Source organism: Equus przewalskii, chromosome 14 (genome assembly GCF_037783145.1).
Source record: "Equus przewalskii isolate Varuska chromosome 14, EquPr2, whole genome shotgun sequence".
In the NCBI taxonomy this organism is placed as follows: domain Eukaryota; kingdom Metazoa; phylum Chordata; class Mammalia; order Perissodactyla; family Equidae; genus Equus; species Equus przewalskii.
The window spans coordinates 50,326,311-50,346,722 of NC_091844.1; the positions used below are offsets into that span (position 1 = coordinate 50,326,311).

The window sequence follows — 20,412 nt, forward strand, 5'->3', positions numbered from 1 at the left end:
ATTACTGCATTTTTATTATTCGCTGAAAAACTACTGTAAAGCTAAGAGATCAAGTTTTACTGATAGGTAGTTTAAGCACATGGAAACACAACCTAAAAGGCACAGGCTGGAGTCGCACTGCACTGACTGCCTGCATCCTGAGAGCAGGGCTGGAGGGACAGAACAACGCGCCTCCATTAAGTAGAAAAACATCCTTCTTGTCTACTGTTTGTTTGATAAGCCCTTAATTTTTATTTGAAGTTCAAAAGTAAACTTCGGCCCAGCCCATATTCAAATTATCATATACTTTAAATTAAAATAAATTCAAATCAATGAATATATACCATATCTAACGACTCACTGAAGAGGCAAACCCAATATAATCAAAAGCCAACTATAACAGAGGACATCCTAACATTCCCATCGAGGAAACCAGCAAACTGTCACTTACTGTAATTATATGAACAGTAAAACAAAAAGTAATCTCTTTATATCCTTAGAATTAGTCAATCACTAGTTGACTAATGCTCTCTCTCCATTAACCAACCATTGATTTCAGAAGACAACCTGTCTATAAACCCTAGTTTCTGCAATGGGGATGATAATAACGTTACCTGCTCTCATAAAGTTGTTGTGAAGACTAAAGGAGATAATGGTTGCGAGGGAGAGCAGAATATACTGCCCCAAAATACACCATTTTGGCATATTGATTTTGAATTAAAGTTACTTAAAAAAAGAGCCAGTACAAGAAGGGCACTCTGACCCTGCTTTGTCCCCCTGAAGGGATGAAATAAATTCCCCATGTGCAGGGTACCCTCCCTACACCTGGAGGAAAGAAGGCATCTTTATGGCCCAAGATAGAGACTTCAAGGCCGAGAAGGCTGCATAAACAAACTGCGTCACTTCTTCACTAATTTACTACCCCAGGCCCAAACCCCTTTGTCTTGACAATTCTTCGCAAATTCACTGTTTCTTTGTCTAAAAGACACAAAAGCTGCCAGCTTTGGTCTCTTCCTAGAGCTTCATATCTTTCGGGTTCCCATACATATGAATTTGGTTTTTTTCTCCTGTTAATCTATCTTATATCAATTTAATTATCAGACCAGCCAAAGAACCTAGAAGGGAGAATGGAAAAGTTTTCCTCCCCTACAGATGTAATGTACTTAGCTCAATAGCTGACACACAGTGAGTGCTCAATAAATGGAACTTGCTGTCACCATCACCACTGGGGCCACTATCACAGAGTTAATCAAATACGACCAACAACAGGAAGGTGTTCAAACACCAGAGCTGGCTCCTAAGATAAGCTAGGATAATAATACTAGATACTAGGATAGATACTAGGATAGATAATACTACTTTCCCCAGTAGTAGGTTTTAAACATCATTAGGAGATGTAAGGATCATTTCTTCAATGATTCAGGCAAAATAATAACTTGACTAACAAATCCTGACTATAAAGCTTCTTTTTAATAATCTTGGCTTGGGTGCAGAGAGCTTTGGAAGTATGAGTTTGGTATTCTGAACCATCTCAGCCCTGAGTCTGTTGAGAACAGCACCAGAAGAGGGGGAGTTCTCTAGTGTTGTCTCCAACACTGGCTAAGTAAAAGGACATATTTCTCGGTCTTGGTTACCTAAGTAGAACCACCTAGGATGCGTTACTTGTTGGGGGCTACTTCAAAAAGAGGTAAGAGTAAAGCGAATCCTAATCTCTTTTGTCTAATGAGGGAGCAAGGGAGAAAGTGAAAGAATGAGGTAGGCAGTATATTTATCTGAAACTTGGCCAAGAAGGAATCCATACCCTAGAATTAATTTATCCAATTAAGAATATCACTAAGCAATATCTATTACACGCCTACTAGAATGACGTAGAAACAAATTCCTTCATCTCCTATTATATTTCTCCCTTCAGTTAACAAAGGTGCTGACGGGAAAATGTATCACTCAGAGTGTCCTGATTAACACAGGTTATTACTATTAAATAGCTCAACCCAAAAGCAAGATTGATGGACTAAATGATTCACGCTTTCAAATCTATTTATGAGGGGACAACCATCAGCTGAATGCTAGGGATATAAATATGAATATGACAGAGCCCCGTGAGAACGCTGTCTAGTGAGGAAGACAGAAAAGAAGCCCCAGTAATCCAGTGAATTTAACTAAATAAGGGCCTTGAGGCATAAGAGGAATGCATTAAAAGTCGAGTAATACTTTTTTGTAATTTTTAGCAAGGAAATCAAAGCACATCACATTCATACCTAAACAAGCAGGAGAGTTAAACACAAAAACTACATTACCTCCTGTAACCCTTGTGAATCAGTGTCAGGGTTGGGACTTTAACCCGGAGAACCAGCTCAAGTCCCTGCTTGGAGCATCACCAAACACTAACTTAACCCTCAGAACACAAAGCGCCTGTGGCATACCTTTAAAGCAGCAGAATTTGCTTGTTCATCCACAACACCTTTTTTCAGGACCTGATTCTGAGCCCGAAGCTGAAAACAGAGGACACAATAATTAACTTTTAATATAAAACAATCACTTACAGCAAGGAAATCACTTACCATTACTTTGCAGGAATCATTACACTGAATAACTATCTTTTCACATATATATGAGAATGAAAATATTAGCCCCAAAGAGGATAGCAGATACCATCATTCTGCCATTGTACAGAAGGACACAGAGGCTGAGCTGCCCTATGACATAAAACTAATCAGTGACAAAATTGAGACCTAGACTTCCAGTACACGGTCCTTTCTACGAAACCAAGTCACCTCCTTAAATAAAAACTAATACAATAAATAAACTGAATATGCCATTTTCCTTGAAACTCTGGCACACCATTCATTTGTAAAATACATACAATTGGACTAATTATGGAATAAGAATTGTACAGAAAATCAAAAGGCAGGGCATCAACATATCCAGTGGGACACTGTGTCTAATATTAGTCATGCAAATGTCATCAGCAGCAGTGGCCTTAGGAGTGGTAGACTTGTTATCAGGCATCAGCTGAGGCAACGTACAAAAGCAACTAAGCAGCAGGCTCAATTTGGAAATTAATAATAATAGCAGCTAACATTTGAATGCTCGTTACACACCAGGCACTGCCCTGAGTGCTTCTCACATATTACCTCCTCTAATCCTCACAACCCCATGAAGGAGGTACTATAATTATTTCCATTTTACAGATGAGCAAACTGAGGTACAGAGAAGGTAAGTGGCAGTGCTGAGATTCAGACCCCAGCAGTTTTGACTTCAGAGTCATGATGGCAACAGACAATACTGGCTACTATTTTATAAAGCTACCTACAAATGAGAATAGCAGTGGGCTGGAGAGGTGGGGAAAGCCTTTGGAGAAGAGGCAGAACTTGGGCTTTTTTTTCATAGTTAATTTTTCTAATTTGAGGTATAACTTTATTTTAAATAAAGTATACAAATAAAAAGTATACAGCATGATGAATTTTTACTTATGTATACATCTGCATGACCACCAATGGCAGGGTTTTAAAAGGTAAAATCTACTTCTGTAGTAAGAGGAAAGTTCTCAGCAAGGAGAACACATAGCTTGTAGGAATAAATATGTAAGTCCAATGTAGCCAAAAAAAAAGGTTAACAGACTAATATGCTGAGGGCTCAGTACAGAGACCACGAAAGATCAGGTTCTTCTCTGAGAAACTGAAGGAATGGAATGACTATATATCTATGAGCTTTAAAAAAAAAAATCCACTTCTAATTCTGCACAGCTCAGACCTGTCTCCTGAGAACAGAGAACAGAAACGACCCTTTTCTGTGCCAAAAGTTGGAATATTTGAATACTAAACCTTAAACTGAGTATTTGAAACTCAATAAAAATTTAGCTAAGATTCTAAGAAGAAAAGCAGGAATACTGCAGGCAATTCAACAGTTTGAACAAAAGACAGACTAAAAAGATGAGCTGCTTCTATTTTTAGAAAGCTGAAGATCACAGTTCACTACCACAACAGAAAGAAGACCCACACCTTGCTCTGCCATTTGCTAGACAATATAAACTTGGAAAATTCACTTGACCTTTCTGAGCCGCAGCTATATTGTCTATAAAATGGGTGAATACATCTACGCTATCTTCCTTCTTCTGAGGTTGCCGTGAGAATCAGAGAAGAAATCTATGTCAAAGCACTTTCTAAACCATAAAGTGCTCCACCAGTGGAAACAGAGCTCCTATTACTAGAAAAGAACCAAAGGGACAACAGATAACATTTCTTATAGTTTACCTGGTGTAAGGCATTGTGCTAAATGATACGTAGGAGAGAAAGAAGTAAAAGAAGTGGGCCCTGTTTTCAAAGAACTTACAATTTAAAAGGGAAGATAAAAGATACCTAGCAATGCTAGTATTTCCTATTAAAAAAAAATGTAGTATTGACATTAAACTCTCTAGAACAAGGGCTGGCAAACCAAGGCTGGTGGGCCAAATTGGCCTGCTACCTATTTTAAAGTTTTACTGAACACAGCCACATTCATTCATTACATGTTGTCTATGGTTGCTTTTGAGCTACAATGACAGAGACAAGTAGTTGCAACAGGAACCGTATGGCCCCCTGCTTAAAACATTTACTATTAGGCTCGTTACAGAAAAAGTTTGGGGACCTCTGCCCTAGAATTTCAGAAGAGAGAAATATCACTTAACGTTGACTTTCATCATGCAGTATTCTACTTTTTAATCATTATCAACATATTCCCGAATAACATGCTACCCTAGGTAACAGAATTCAATAAATACTTTCAAACCCATATAGCCAAAAGACAGCCATACTACTTCATCTTTGGGTTTCATCTCATACCCCATCCTAACTTTGATCTATGATCTTGGGCCAGCCCCGTGGCGTAGCAGTTAAGTTCGCACGTTCCACTTCAGTGGCCCAGGGTTCACCAGTTTGGATCCCAGGCGCAGACCTATGCACCACTTATCAGGCCATGCTGTGGCAGGCATCCCACATATAAAATAGAGGAAGATGGCCACAGATGTTAGCTCAGGGCCAAACTTCCTCAGAAAAAAGAGGAGGATTGGCGGCAGATGTTAGTTCAGGGCTATCTTCCTCAAAGAAAAGAAAACACTGCCAATCTACGATCTTACATGTCTTCTTTGTGTGGAATTTAGAAGCTCCTAATGACTGCTTCAATGGGGATAAAGCTTGAAATCTGCTGAACTGGTACTTTTCTGTAGGACCAGAACCACAGCGATTTAAAAAAAAAAGAACCTCACCTTTCATTTCTAAGGCACACTTAAAAGCCACTTTAAAACAAACTGAACAGCCTACTTTGTTAAAAAGCACAACAAGGGGCTGGCCCAGTGGCACAGTGGTTAAGTTCAAGGGCTCTGCTTCGGCGGCCCAGGGTTCAGGGGTTCGGATCCCGGGCATGGACCTACATACCACTCATCAAGTCAGGCTGTGGCGGCATTCCACATACAAAATAGAGTACGATTGGCACAGATGTTAGCTCATGGCCAATCTTCCTCACCGAAAAATAAATAAATAAATAAAATGCCTATAGTTTTAAAAAAAGCAAAACAAAACTTTCAAATTACTGCTGTTTGGAACTTGATTATAATGAAAACTGATTTGAATTTTCTTTTGGAAAATACTGTTTGCTAAACTGATAATTCAAACATGGTTTCAATGAAACTGCTTAACAGAAAATGAAGCTCTTTTAGAAATATTTATCTAAAATACTTTCCTATGATTTAGTAGGTAAAACAGGATGACAATGATAAGCTCGGCATATTCCATTGCCATATTAACTACACTTTGTGGCATTTGGCATTTTCCTGCATTTCAGCATCTCTACGGCCACACGTCTGTGTTACTGAACCAACAGCTTGTCAAATGCTGACACTGCTGTGATCAGTCTGGTCTTTAGAATCTATCCTTCTCACCAGCATTCACCACAGAGAGGAGGCAATGCACAGTGTTTCTATTTTAAATAGCTATGAGGTCACCAGATGGTCACTAGTGCCTCTAGGAGACAAGTACGGAGACTCTGATGCACACGGACATAACTGAGAAACCATTGCCCTGAAGTCTCCATTAGGACAGAAAAAGTCTCCAGAAGACAACATAGCCTATTTCCAGCAGCTGGGCACCAAGCTCTTCTATTCCATTCAGTAGAGGAACAGCACGTCTGAATCCCAACTCTGAAGCCCTCTTAGTCCATTTAAACCCCATTTTTCATTGTCTTGGAATCTTCTGATTAGACTTACCCTTACTTTGAAAGCACAGCTCTTCCCCATTTTGACCACCCAAATCACAGCTGTTCTTCTAGGAGCCTCCTTCCTACCTCTGGTCCTACTGTCTGCATAAATCTTTCCTAACTACTCCCTGTGATGCACTGTGAGCTTGTCCCTAAGATCCTTTGGCACCTACTAGTAACAAGACATCTCTTATTAAACTGTTCGGTTTTACTTACACTTTTTAAAGTAGTGAATTTTACAATGACTAATTTATGTATGATTTATGATTATGATTTCTATACTCATCTCCCACCTGCCAACTAAACTGTCCTTCAAGGTAGAGACAACAGTATACTTCCTTGTAGCTCCTGCTTACGATGAAAGATCAATGCTATGGATAAAGAAGGCACTTATTAAATTTGTAGTTAATTAATCAAATTAAATACTGTATATAAAAGGTGTTTAAATGTAACGCATTATACAACTATCTAAGAGACTGTCATTACTTTAACAGTCCCTCTCTCAGACCCTCCTCCAAATGGTTTGAACCTCATGGTCCTTTTGGACACCAAGGATCCTCCAAGCCCTGAGTCTAACTCTCTATGACCAGTGTCCAGACCTGCTCTATGTAACTCTGGTTCTGAAACAGCCCCTCAGTCAGGCCTATCACAAAGTTGTGGATAGAGAGAGCGGTGGCGAGCCAACTATGATCTCTCTCACGCCACTCTGACAAACTGTGATAGACTATTTGGCCCAAGATTAGGGATTTACTACCTTCAATCACAAACTCGGAAGAGTTTGTGGGGAAAGAGAGATGAGTCACCTATATGAGTTTTCTCATCCCATCCTCAACAATCGTCTGTGTTAGAACCACTCTTACATAGCTGTTTTCATGCAATGGACATTCTGACATTGACACATGTTTTGCAACCCTGTAAAACAAATCTTTAAACACATAGCTTTTCTTCATTACACAGTAATGTGTGCAACAGACCACCCGAAGCCCATCCCTAAGCCTCACCAAAACCCTGATGGAAGCTTCAGAGTACTGAAGTCATCTGCAGACCATGTGCAGATCCCAGCTTCAGTATCTCTGGCCTGCATGATCCCTAAAACTTCTTCCAGTTCTAACATTTTAAGTATTCTAAAGTGCTGGGAAAACCACTTAATCTTTCTCTCTACCTACTTGTTCCTCAGCCTTGAAAGGGATGAAGTATCTGTCAGCTATCTAGTGCTACGTGGGGTTATTTTGTCACCGAGGCAGGGAAAAAGCCTTCTCCTCTCAGACCTGCCCTCAAATGGAACCCTCTCTCCCACTCCTACTCGGGGAAAATCATTAGGACAAACCGCCGCCCCCCCACCCCGACCCTTGCAGTCCAGCTGCCTCATGAGTGACTGGATGGCTTAGTCAGTTGAATTAAAGAGGAAGAGCAGGACACCCTTTGTCTTTCCAAGGCCTTGCTAGCCAAAGAGTGGTCTGCACACAGCTGCAACAGCATCACCTGGGAGCAGAATCTGAGGCCGCACCCCAGACCCACTGAACCAGAATCCGCAGTTTAACAAAGGTTTCAGGTGAGAAAAAAAAAATTGACTTTTGTGCTGCAGTGGTCTAGAGGATAAAGTAGCACTGTTCAACACAGCAGCCAACAGCCACATACGCCTATTTAAACTTAAATTATTTAAAATGAATACAATTTAAAATTCAGCTCCTCAGTCACGCTAGCCACATTTCAAATGCTCAACAGCCCCACATGGCTAGTGGTTACCCTGCTGGACAGCACAGACAGAGAATATTTTCATTCTCATGGAAAGTTCCATTGGATAGCCCTGAAGACAAAGCCATTTTCCAAACCAACTGTAGCAGTCAACCCTACACATCAAGGTAAAAAAAACTGATAATCGATTTTAATCCAATCCAGCTCCAGAGTCTGTTTCCCTTGGGGGGTGAGGGTGGAATTAATCAGGTTCTGCCTGGCCCTGCTATCTGGAAAGCAAACACACAGAGGCAGAACTGACCCTTTCCCAGTATGAATAGCTCTACACCAAGAGTATAAAGTCTGAAGGTTCCCAAAGGCAATCGCCTTCAGAACTAAAAGAAGCATCAACTGCAAGGTAAACTGTTAAAGAAATAATGGATTTTGGCTTTCCCATTGGTTTTTATGGCCTTGAAAAGTTTTTAAAAGATTATCCTCATCTGAGCAAAAACTACTATACCGATACCATTCCTTGAGCAACGGCTCTTAAACTCTGGTGTGCATCCAAATCACCAGAGGGGTTTGTTACAACACAGACTGCTGGGTCTGACTGCCAGCACCAGATTGAGTAAGTCCGGGGTAGACACAAGAATTTGTATTTCTAACTTGTTCCCAGATGCTGATGATGCTGATCCAGGGGCCACACTTTGAGAACCACTGACCCAGAGTACCACAAACATCTGGAAGAGAGTTAGAACTTGAAATTTGCATACACACTTAACATGGTGCCAGGCAAGAGTGCAGGGGCTCCTGCAAAGAAAGCAGCTGAAATCAAACGAGCCAGGGCTGAGAGCTCTTCGCCTCTCCTCTCCATAATGAGATACCAAAGTACCAGATGCAGGGCAGGCCATGGATGAAACATCAAGTAAGAAATGGTCTTTGATTCTTAATCTACAGTGTAGTAAATGAGGACTTGATTAGCTTTCTTTCACGTAGCTTGCATCTATTACCTATTAACTTCAGAAACCTCTGAAAAGCAGCCTCTACACACTTTTCCCCTCCCCCAAACTCTATTAACCCTGAAATCTTAGCCTCCAATGATCTGCTAATTGTCCAAACCAGTAGGGTCTTAATCTCCACTTACCCTGACCTTCCTATAACACTTTATGTTTCAACAACCTGTCTGCCTCAGAAATTCTCATCCGCTTTGGCCTCCATGGTTCACCTTTTAACTAACTAAACTCTCAGTCTCTTTAATGGGAGCTCCTCAGACTGTTTTTCCCCTTCTCAGGAGGAAAGATGATTACGACCACAGTTCTTAACAAGAAATGGACCCCTTCCTGGAACACAGGCTGAGATCTGCATTAAATAAGAACGAGAAGATTCTACAAATGTCCTTGGTTCAGGGATCATGCATGCTGCTCTCTTAATATATAGGCCTCCTTCCACAGATTTAGAGGAAATTTTTCTTCTTTGTATCCTGAATAAGGAAAAAGAAAGATGTACCTGGATTTCAACATCAGCCCACAATTTCTGTACCAGGGAAGGTAACAAAAAGGTAGAATATTGCTTCCATAGGCACAGGGCTGAAGGTGGCATAGATCTTACCCAGAAATTGCTGGGCACTGGAATTCATAGGGAATAAAAAGCACATGAAATCTTCTGACCAATTTCTGTTCTCTTGTGTTCTGAAATTTCCACCAAATTGTAATTAAAAGGATGCAAAGTGGTCTGGCCCAACAGAAGAGATAACCTTAAGTGTGGCAGACCTCCTACAGTCTCCTCAGCATCTCCTCCTCCTCCTGTCACATCCTTCCCACAGGTGTTCCCCAAAGAGTCTACCTAAAGTGTTCTACCCTGATTAACTCTCACAGTTCAACTATTTGTCTATACGGAAATTATTCCAAAAACTCTGCCCTTTGTCCTGATTTTAGCCAGACCATCTCCACTAGAAATTTTCAGCAATTACCTCAGTACCACTTCAAGCTACTCTGTGAATAAGATAACTTTAACATGCCTTCCAAGCCTCAAAGGCTATGATTGCATCTCACCTTTAATACATCCCTTCACTCCAAACTGGCTCACCTTCCTGCCCGCCATCCTCTGTCAGCAGTAATCATGTTTCCTCACCTTAGAACTTCAGGGTCAACTCTGTCTTCCCTCACTCATCATGTCCCACAGGATGAACAGGACACAAGAATGAGTGCCTCATACACTCCTTATATCCTTCATAAGTTTAGTGCTGTGTGCAAACCAGGCACTCAAAAAAGAAGTATTCTAAATCATATTTTCTAACCATAATTTCTAAATCTCGCCCCCCCCCATCTCAACAGTCACTAACTTTATTTAACCCTACATTACTTTCCCCAAAACTATTCTAAGAGCTACAGTCTGGTCTTCTTTCCACCAATCTTTCCCTCTTTCAATCCATGTTCCCACATAGTTACCAGTTTCCTTCCTAAAAGCAATGTCACTCTCCTGTTGAAAAACTTTTGACATGTCTCCATTACTCAAAAGACAGAGTTCTAACTTCCTGTTTGACATCCACAACCGTTCATGATGGAGTCCAAATTACCTCTCCAACCCTATTTCACCGCTCTCTGCCATGTATCTTACCATGCTTTCCTGTCAGCAAACGCAGCCTGTTCCCTATGCCTGGAGTACTGGCCGGGCCCCCGCCTCTTCCTCCTCCACAATCTAAGTGACTTCTACTCTTACCTTCCATCTCTCCTGTGCTCCTACTCAACTAACACTTGTTGTACTGTATCATAATTATGTGCAATGTTTGAACATTCTATTGAAGGGTTCTCCTTCAGCTGGAACTCTGCCTCACTCAACAGACCCTGGCAGACTATTCACAGGGGGCACATAATAAGTGTCTGTTGAACGACAGAGCATACATATGCAAAAGAATAAAATCTTTGAAAGTTTTTATTACTTCTGGTAGGCTATACACTTATTTTAGCAATTCAGTCACTACTCAAAACATTTTTGGAACTCTCCTTTGCCATTTGGAATTACCCTCTGAACTTGTTTACTCTCCAGAGAAGAAAATCAGTCTTCTTACTTTACACTCATGAAACATTTTCACCCAAAAATAGTAGAGCCGAGTTTGAGTAGTGCCAATCCTCCACCCACCCCAATTCATCATATGGATTTGTTCCTAACAACTTCTGGCCCTTTCAAACAAGAAAATATTCTTTCAGAGGATGAAAACTTGCCATCACTGACATTGTGCCACAGGCTCTTAAGACAATTTCAGATGGAAATGCAAGAAGTTTTCCCAATGGTAGCATCGTTGGAATAAGCGTAGTATTTCAAACGGCTCCCACTCGATGGTGAAAAGACTGAAGTGTGTATATTCAGGCACAAGTCTTATTTTTCAAAGAATATTTCATTTCACCTTCCTGAATATTTGTTAAATGAAATCATAAGAAAAAAATGTTTCAGTTTCTCCAAACTGTAAAAAGGGGCCAAGTCTTCCCGTTGCCCCCTCGAATGCCAAGATCATTGGAAACTAAGCTTGATGACTGTTGAATCGATTTCCAAAGATGTAAGGTTCTGCTTTGATACTTCATTAGAATATTCTTAAGGCAGAACCAGCCTAGCCAGAAGCAGCACCGCCCTTTTCCAAGAAAAGGGTTCCATCATTTAAAAGATTGAGGCCATAGACACGACAAAGGAGTAGGTCCCTATTTTGCTTAATTCAACATGTATTGAGCACCTGCTGGGTGCTCTGCCCAACTCCCGGTGACGGAGAGAAAAAGAGGGAGAAAAGGACACAGGCCAGCACTCAAGCTTTCAAAAACATTTCCAGACAACATCTCGCCAGAGCACTGAATACATTCGTAACCACCCATCCCCGGTGAAGCAGTTTGCACGCAGGACTCTATTTACCCTCCCGAAGTGAAAGATGTATCTCTTTATCCTCATATCATCCCCGTTCGGAGGGAGAAAGCTTGATCTTCCCCATCACTCGGCTGGGAAAACTGAGGAGGCAAGAGTGGAGGAGTGGTCCTCACCTTTCTCTTCCTCTCCCCACCAGCACCAGAGGCAGAAGCCAGGATTTCTGACATCCCAGTCCCAAGCATGCTGGTTCAGTGAGAAGGAAGAAACAAACTGCTGCTCCCTCCCGCAGAAACGCACACGGACCCAGACACCGCCCGGCCCCATCTCCTGGGAGCTGCAGGTGGAGGCACGGTAATGGTGGACAGAGGAGGCGGAGGAGAGAGGAGGGGCGCGGTCGCATGCCCTCTCCGCTGTCCCCCTCCGTAGCGACAAGTCGCTGCCAAGGCAACCCGAGGCCGCAGGGCCGGGGACCCCCGACTCCCCGCCCACGATGGGTACCTTCGAGTACTCCTGAGCCAGCTTCTGGTACTTCCCCTGCAACTCTGCCGAGGCCATGGCCTCCCCCTCCCCGTCCAGGCCAGGCTGCCCAGGCCGCTCAGCCCCACCCCCCGCCCCCAACCCCAGACACGCTCCGGGCACGGCTCCGCCAGCGCCTGCCCGCTTGGCCACCGCCGCCGCGCCTCCTCCTCCACTTCCGGGTTCACCCGGTGCGAGGAAGGCGGAGTGGGACCAGGGGCGGAGCGACCACCGGGGGCGGGGCAACGTCTTGACGTCCCTGCCCCACCCTCCTGCGCCCGAGCACGTGCGCGCGCAGTCTTGCTGGCGTTCCTGGATTCTGCCGCTGCGACCGGGGGCGCCATCTTGACGCATGGTCCAAGATGGCGACCTAGAACGGAGAAGGAGAGAATGAAAACGGGAAGAGAATGATGAAAGCCCACAGAATGGGCGGGGGCCTGAGGAGAGGGGTGGTGGTTGCGAGGAGCAGAGGACCGGAAGAAGAAACATTCTAAGCACATTAAGAATTCTGGCCGACTCTCTCCCCCCCGCCCCGCTCGTTCCCATGGTAACTGTCTGGCGTTTGATGGTAACGTCTTTCAGAATGCGCACCGAAAGACCTCAATATTCCGCTATCTTGTCATCCGGATGTGGTAGGACCGGACATGTCCTGTGTTGTAAACTCTCAGACCTCCGCTAAATTTATAACTCTTCCTGCTGCCACCCTCCTCTGTTCCAGACCAGACAAACCTTCATTGTCTTATATTTTGACATTAAGATTTCTTTGTGTCCATTCTCAACCCACTCCATCCGCCCACCGCTGCCCCTGTACGCACACCGCCTCAGAGCCATTTTCAGTGGATTGGGTAAAAAACCGTTAGGAAATTTCAGGGCATGACTGCTGCCGTGCATGCAGATAGGGTGGACGTTAACGACAAATAACTGCAGAACTGAAGCAAAAAATAGTCTGCCTGTGATATTTTATGCTGCTTTTGCTTGAATTAAAAGCTTGCCTCCTCTCGTTCATTAAGTATTTTTTGAGGACCTATTATATGTTATGGTTCTAGGCGTTGCATTTATTGCAACATTGAAGTGTTCACTGACTGAGGAAAGAATAAATTACTACACAGTAGTTAAATGACCTAGATCCTTATAGATCTGCATATATCTATGTTTATCAACATGGCAAAACACTATGTTAAATGTAAAACGCAAATAGCAGTATACTATAGCATGAAAAGATAACATTTAAAAAATACGAAGCAACACTTGTATTGCTCATGGACACATGAATATGTACTAAAAATAGAGAAACAAGAACTGGAAAGATACACATCAAATTCTGGATAGTGGTTGCCTCTAGTGAGAAAAGGAGAAAGAGGAATGAAAAGGAGAACAAAGGAGCATAAACTTTATTTAATTTTTAAAAGTAAATATGACAGAGGATGTTAACATTTATATCTAGGGAGTAGGTACAAGGATGTTAGTTATATTGGCATTTTACAATGCTTGAAATTTCCCATGATTAAAAAAACTGTCTGTGCTATCCTAGTTTCTTGTTTGGCTATGAGTAAACCTGGGATTTTATAGTGAAAGGCTGAGCCTGTGTGTATTTTTCAGCCGTTGTAATATGTAAGAGAATTACAAACTTTTTAAACTGTTGTTTATATTTTTCAATTTGCTAATAGCCAAGTCCTACTGTCCAGCAAATTTCCAGAACAATAGTTTTTAAAATTATTATTATTAGTTTTCCATGGCACCACCAAGCGGCAGAATTAAATATTGTGTTTCTGTAATTTGTAACAATGGAATTTTCAATTATTTAAAAATAAAATGCCATCTCAGAAATAGCATTCCAAAGAAAGAATGTGCAACTTAGGCTAGAGAGCCTGTGTAAGTTCATTTCACTGAATTGAGAAATTTCTATTTCCACTGCTTAAATCTAGTTGTTCTGTCAGATGCATTGTTTTCAAATCCCAACTGATAAGTCTGAATACATTACAGTTAAGAATCTCTTCCTCAAAAGACACCATTAAGTGGGTGAAAAGGCAAGCCACAGAGTGGAAGAAGATGTTTGTAACATACATCCAACAGAGGTCTCTTGTCTAAATATATAAAGAGCTCTTAGAAATCAATAAGGAAAAAGACCAGCAACCTTATAGGAAAATGGGCAAGAAACATCAACAGGCACTTCACAAAATAGGATATACAAACGGCCATTAAACGTGAGAAAGGGTGTTCAGTTTCATTAGTAATCAGGAGGAAGTGAACTTAAAACCACAGTGAGATACAATGCACACCCACACAAATGGCTACAATTTAAAAGACTGACGTGTTAGGATTTATGGAACAAGAAAAACTCTCATAAAATGCTGGTAGGAAGGTAAAACTGCAACAGTCATTTAGGAAAAGAATTTGGTATTATCTACCCACCTAAAAAGATACATATTCATGATCTAGTGTTTTTAATGTATATACTCAAAAAAAAATGTGTGCATGTGTTCACCAAGAATATTCATAGCAGTAGTATTCATAATAGCCAAAAAAAGTCTATCAATGGAATAGATAGATGAATGGTTGTAAATTTTTATTAAACATGTGCAATGAAAATATTATTATGAAATATTAAACAGCAATGAAAAGAACTGAACAATGGCTACAGTTAACTGCTAGGTGAATGAATCTCAAAAAATAATCCAGAACAAAAGAAGCCAGCTCCCCCCAAAATTATACTGTATGACTTCATTTATATAACATTGAAAAAATGGCAGAATTCAACTATAAGATTCAGGGATGCATGCTTGAGTAATGAGACTAGAAGAATAAGGAAATGATAATGAAAGTCAGGAGCTTTATTCCTTTGCAGGGGGAAGAGGATGGTAACTACTGGGAGGGGGCATGAGATGGGCTTCTGGGGTGTTAGTGATAGTCTGTTTCTGTGTGATATTTGCACAGGTGTTAACTTTGTGATAATTCCTTGTGAGGTACATTTTTGTTTTGTGTACTTTTTTGTATGGTGTTACATTTCTTTTTCTTTTTTATTTTTTTACACTTTTTCCTTAACATTTTGTTATAAAATTATTCAAATACAGAAAATTTGGAAAGATAGCATAGTGAATAGTCACATACATTTACCTAGGTTTTATATGTATAATGAATATATGAATATATATCCCATATCTATATCTATATTTCTTTTTGGTACCATTTGAAGGTAAGTGGTTGACATTGTGAATTTTTTTTTAATTGAGGTAACATTGGTTTATAGCATTATATAAATTTCAGGTGTACATCATTATAATTCAATTTCTATGTGGATTACATCATGTTCACCGCTCAAAGACTACTTACCATCCATCACCATACACAGGTGCCTAAGCACTCTTTTTGCCTCCCTCCCTCTCCCCTTCCCCCCTGGTAACCACCAGTCCAGTCTCTGTCTCTATGTATTTGTTGTTTTTATCTTCTATTTATGAGTGAGATCATGTGGTATTTGATTTTCTCCCTCTGACTTATTTTAGTTAGCATAATACTATCAGGGTCCATCCATGTTGCAAATAGCAAGATTTCATCTTTTTTTATGGTAGTATTCCATTGTGTATATATACCACATCTTCTTTATCCATTCATCCCTTGATGGACACCTAGGTTGCTTCCAAGTCTTGGCTATTGTGAATAATGCTGCAGTTAACATAGGGGTTCATATATCTTTACACATTCGTGTTTTCATATTCTTTGGATAGATACCCAGCAGTGGAATAGCTGGACCCTATGGTAGTTCTTTTCTCAATTTTTTGAGGAATCTCCATCCTGTTTTCCATAGTGGCTGCACCAGTTTGAACTCACACCAGCGGTGTATGAGAGTTCGCTTTTCTCCACATCCTCTGCAACATTTGTTATTTCTTATCTTGTTCATTATAGCCATTCGGACGGGCGTAAGGTGATATCTCATTGTAGTTTTGATTTGCATGTCCCTAATAATTAGTGATGTCGAACATCTTTTCATTTGCCTGTTGGCCATCTGTATATCTTCTTTGGAAAAATGTCTATTCAGATCTTTTGCCCATTTTTTAATTGGGTTGTTAGTTTTTTGTTGTTGTTAGGATGTCTGAGTTCTTTACATGTTTTGGATATTAACCCCTGATCAGATATATGGTTGGCAAATATTTTCTCTGTATGGTATTACATTTCACAATAACAACATTTTTAAAATCTCAATTATCTCATATGCTTGCCAGCAATGGTTCCCAACCTGTAAACGTAGTAAACTTGCGGGGATGCTGTAAATGAAGGTTGCTTGGAATATTGTAAATGTGCAAGTGCTGTAGTGACCATTAAAGCATTTAAGAGCATACTGCTTTAGGATTCCTTTTTCAGTGGCAGGTGACAGAAACTGTACTCAAACTAGCCTGGACTCAAAGGGGGAATTTACCAGAAGGATGTGTAGATAGCTCACAGAACAATAGGAAGAAAAGAGGAGCAGCAGGACCTCAAGTACAGCTTAGACCAGGGATCGGAATGCTTCTGCATCTCACGTACTCTGTGTGTGCTCTTTCCCTCAGGTCTGCTACTTCTACTTCTGCGAAGTAGCAGAACAAAAGGGTACACAGGTCCTAAGCCTCTTATCTCACAACTTTGCCTCCAGAGAGGAAGTAGGTTGCTTAGTTCTAGTTTGAAAAACAAGCAAGTGAGGTGCCCATCCCTGGGTCAGTCAGCTTTGGCATGAGGTCTCAGTCACCTAGGAAGGCAGGTCGGCTGGGAGAACCCCCAGGCCCTGACCAAGCCAAGAGAGAGTAAATGACACTTTCCCCAAACGAAGACTTCTGTGGTAGATGCCCCTAGGGTGAGCAAGGAACACGCCACCATAGAGGCCAGTGAGGGCCAGAAAGCAACACTAGGATGCACTTGATACAGATCCAAAGTTCCTTTCCCTGCCCTTAAGGGCACAGTGTGCTCTCTGAACACCCAGAAGCCATCTTGGGAGGTGAGAGAGGGGGGACAAAACTCAGAACAAATGAGCATTTCCTGAAAGGACAGACTGTTGTACACCTGAACAGACTGGGAAATTATTAACTGGTGAGTTAGGCTTTCCCCTTCCAATGGAGAGGAGACTGTGGGGAAGACTAGATCTTTCATAGAGAAAGGAAAGGCTCCATTTTCTCTACACATCTAAGCATAGTATGAGATGATTGTAGTCACACAGCCTGAGCAAGAAAAAATTTTGGTTTGTGTCGTTCATACTCCATGCTGAACAATTAAAGATCTGGCATAAAATGAGACTTGGGGACTTCCTTATGCATCATAAAAGGATAATGATGGTGGACAGAGCTGTTGGCCATTAATTCAATGTTGATGAATCAACAATATATATTAAATAAGGTGTCTTTCAACAGAAACACACTTAAAAGAAGGTTATTGATCAGTTGATGAAAAGGTCGTGACCAGAGGCTCATAGGAACCTAACCCTGGATTTTTCCCTCGGGGCAGTGTTATTCACTACTTCAGTGTTTGTAGTGATTTAGAACATAACTACTGCAAATAATGGGAATCAACTGTATGTAGTTTAGAACAATGCGAAACTTCCCTTGGTCATACTGATAGTGACCAATTATGCCTTTAGGTTATTTAGACGATATTGTCAGTCTCTGAGTGAACATTATTTCATGGTACAATAGAGTCATGTGTTTTCCATCTTTGCATCTGAAAATCTGAAAATCAAGAAGTCCTTTCAAGCTTCAAAGCTCTATCTTTTGAAATCATACATTCTACTTCATAATAACCTGCTGTATAAAGCAGCTACCACAGTGACATTGGAAGACCAGCTAGTGCCATCACCGCCTCTCCATACAGTCGTTAAGATAACTAAGTAAAGATTTGCTCTGGCCTGGTTTCACAATCCCCATGACTGGCCACCACTCTTGACTACTGAGACAACGGACAACAGAGTGTTATATGGGTGGATATAAGGAAGAGGTTAAAGAAGGCAACTTGTGGGCCTTTTATGAAGACACATTGTCCTTGTTGTTTATATTTTTAATCCAGTGGGGAAGTGCATATCACTCTACCACGAAATTAAAAGAAAAGGCGGGGGTGGGGAGAAATGAACTTTCCTCCACGTGATTTTCTCTTGAGCAGGCAGCTCCAAAGTTCAGGTTTTGTAATGAGTGCTCAGTGAGGCAAAATCTGAACAGAATCTGACGATTTGCACCTTTGAGGAGTTCTACCGAAAATAAGAATTCTGGACTCTGATGTTTTGCAACTCCTTCCTTTGGCTGTGCCCTAATGCTTTGCCTCTCTCAGTCACAGTGTGGCAGAAGAATGACAGGATAAGCAGAGTCCTCACAGATCTTGTCCAAAGTCACACGGCAAATACTGGCAGAATCAAAACTAGAACCCAGGTCCTTTACCTGTACTGCGGGCTGTAATTTCTCTAAGTTAGGATAAGTGCCCACATGTGGGAGATCCTTTACTATTTAGCTTAAATGATCAAAAGGTAATTGAGTCCTAGATTAGTGGTCAGGATGCCAAAGGGTGTGTCATACTCCTCGGAGAAAGGGAAGACTGATATTAAAGAGTTGCATTTTCTTAAGCATGGAACCTTCCATCTCTCAGTTCTTCTGCCCTCAAATTCTGATTTTGCCCTTTCTATTCGAGTGTTGGCCTCGTACACTGGCTGTAAAACAAAGGATGTGCATTGAGGAACAATGGGTAATAAGACTTGAGATGGGAGGACAGGATGTACTAGCTTTTAAGTTCAGCCTTTTGGCAGGGGGTGGGAGGAGGTAGAAAAGGTAGCAAGTAAAGATTTAACTTTTCTGTTTCTGGAAGTCCACTCCTGAATTCTATGGTACGGGCATCCTCATCTGTGTGTGTGTGTGTGTGTGTGTGTGTGCGCGCACAGTAAAATACATGTAACATAAAACCGACCGTTTTAACCATTTTTAGGTGTACGGTTCAGTGGCAGTAAGCACATTCAACTTTTTGTGTGATTATCACCACCGTCCATCTCCAGAATTTTTTCATCTTTCCAAACTGAACCTCTGCATCATTAAGCACTGACTCCCCATTCCTCTCTCGCCCCAGCCCCTGGCAACCACCAATTCTGTTTTCTGTTTCTATAAACTTGACTACTGTATTATCTCACATAAGTGGAATCATACAACCTTTGTCCTTTTATGTCTGGCTTATTTCGCTTAGCATAATGTCTTCAAGTTTCATCCATGTTGTAGCATGTGTCAGAATTTCCTTCCATTTTAAGACTGAACAATGCACCACGTTTTATTTATCCATTCATGCATAAATGGACATTTTTTAACATAATGGCTGTCCTAATGGGTGTGAAGTGATATCTCATTGTGGCTTTGATTTGCATTTCCCTAATGATGTGTGACGTTGAACATCCTTTCATGTGCTTATTGGTGTCCTTAATTTTTAAAGATGATTTACCATTGCCCATTGTTTATTTGCTTACTCGACTGCAAATTTCACCATCTTGTTCCTTGCCAGTATCACCCAGAGGGGCAGAGTAAGGACACGGGCCCCTCTGACTCAGTGAGTGGCCCTTTTGGGACAGGCTTGCACTGCCTTTCTCCACACTTCTACAAACAGTATCAATCATCAGGCCTCACCTGAGGCAAGTGGTCTATCTAAAAACGGCCTCCAAACCATCTTCCCTGACTCCAGGCCACCCTCCTTCTTGCCACAGATTGCTAGCTTCATAGATTACAAACAGCTTCCTCTTCCTGTAGGAAAACAGCTGAATTCCTGGGCCCCACTCACCTTTTCCACACTCTGCTTAACTGGTTGTGATTTTCAGTCAGCTTCCCCAGCACCCCGTCTTCGTGCACACCTCCCCACCTTTGCTCTAAACGGCTGCCCTGCTCCACACCCTCTACCTGGACAAATGCTTCTCAGCATTGGCTCCTCTTCTCTCTCAGTCATCCTTTCTCTGAGTCCTTTAGCATTTTTAAAATCTGCACCATTATTCAAGATCTTTAGGATGAGAACTGTATCTTACTCAGCCCTTTATACTGGACGATGCCTGAGAACAAACACACTTCCAAACTAGCCCCTAGTTGTGCCTGCAGCATCTGGAGGGGGGTCCAGGGCAGTCCAGCAGCAGAAGGAAAGCAGACTCCTCACACTCCCACAAAGAGTGTTTCTTTACTTTTCCCGTTGCATTTCTGC

At 41.6% G+C, this 20,412-nt stretch overlaps 1 protein-coding gene across 6 annotated transcripts in view; it reads right to left on the reverse strand.

Moving 5' to 3' along the window:
- The window catches only part of PPP1R21 (protein phosphatase 1 regulatory subunit 21), a 58,156-nt gene extending 45,671 nt beyond the window's left edge, over positions 1 to 12,485 (reverse strand). For 2 of the 6 annotated variants that reach the window (XM_070572721.1, XM_008529209.2), the window contains exons 1-2: positions 12,229 to 12,485; positions 2,403 to 2,471 (exon numbers count right to left, since the gene is read on the reverse strand). In XM_070572721.1, the coding sequence (XP_070428822.1) occupies positions 2,403 to 2,471; positions 12,229 to 12,285 (126 nt within the window). In that variant the 5' untranslated portion in view covers positions 12,286 to 12,485. Of the gene's footprint in view, positions 1 to 2,402; positions 2,472 to 11,903; positions 12,161 to 12,228 lie in introns of those variants that run through there. The other 4 variants (XM_070572725.1, XM_070572724.1, XM_070572723.1 and 1 more) reach the window with 4 other exon arrangements.
- Positions 12,486 to 20,412: the final 7,927 nt, after the last annotated feature.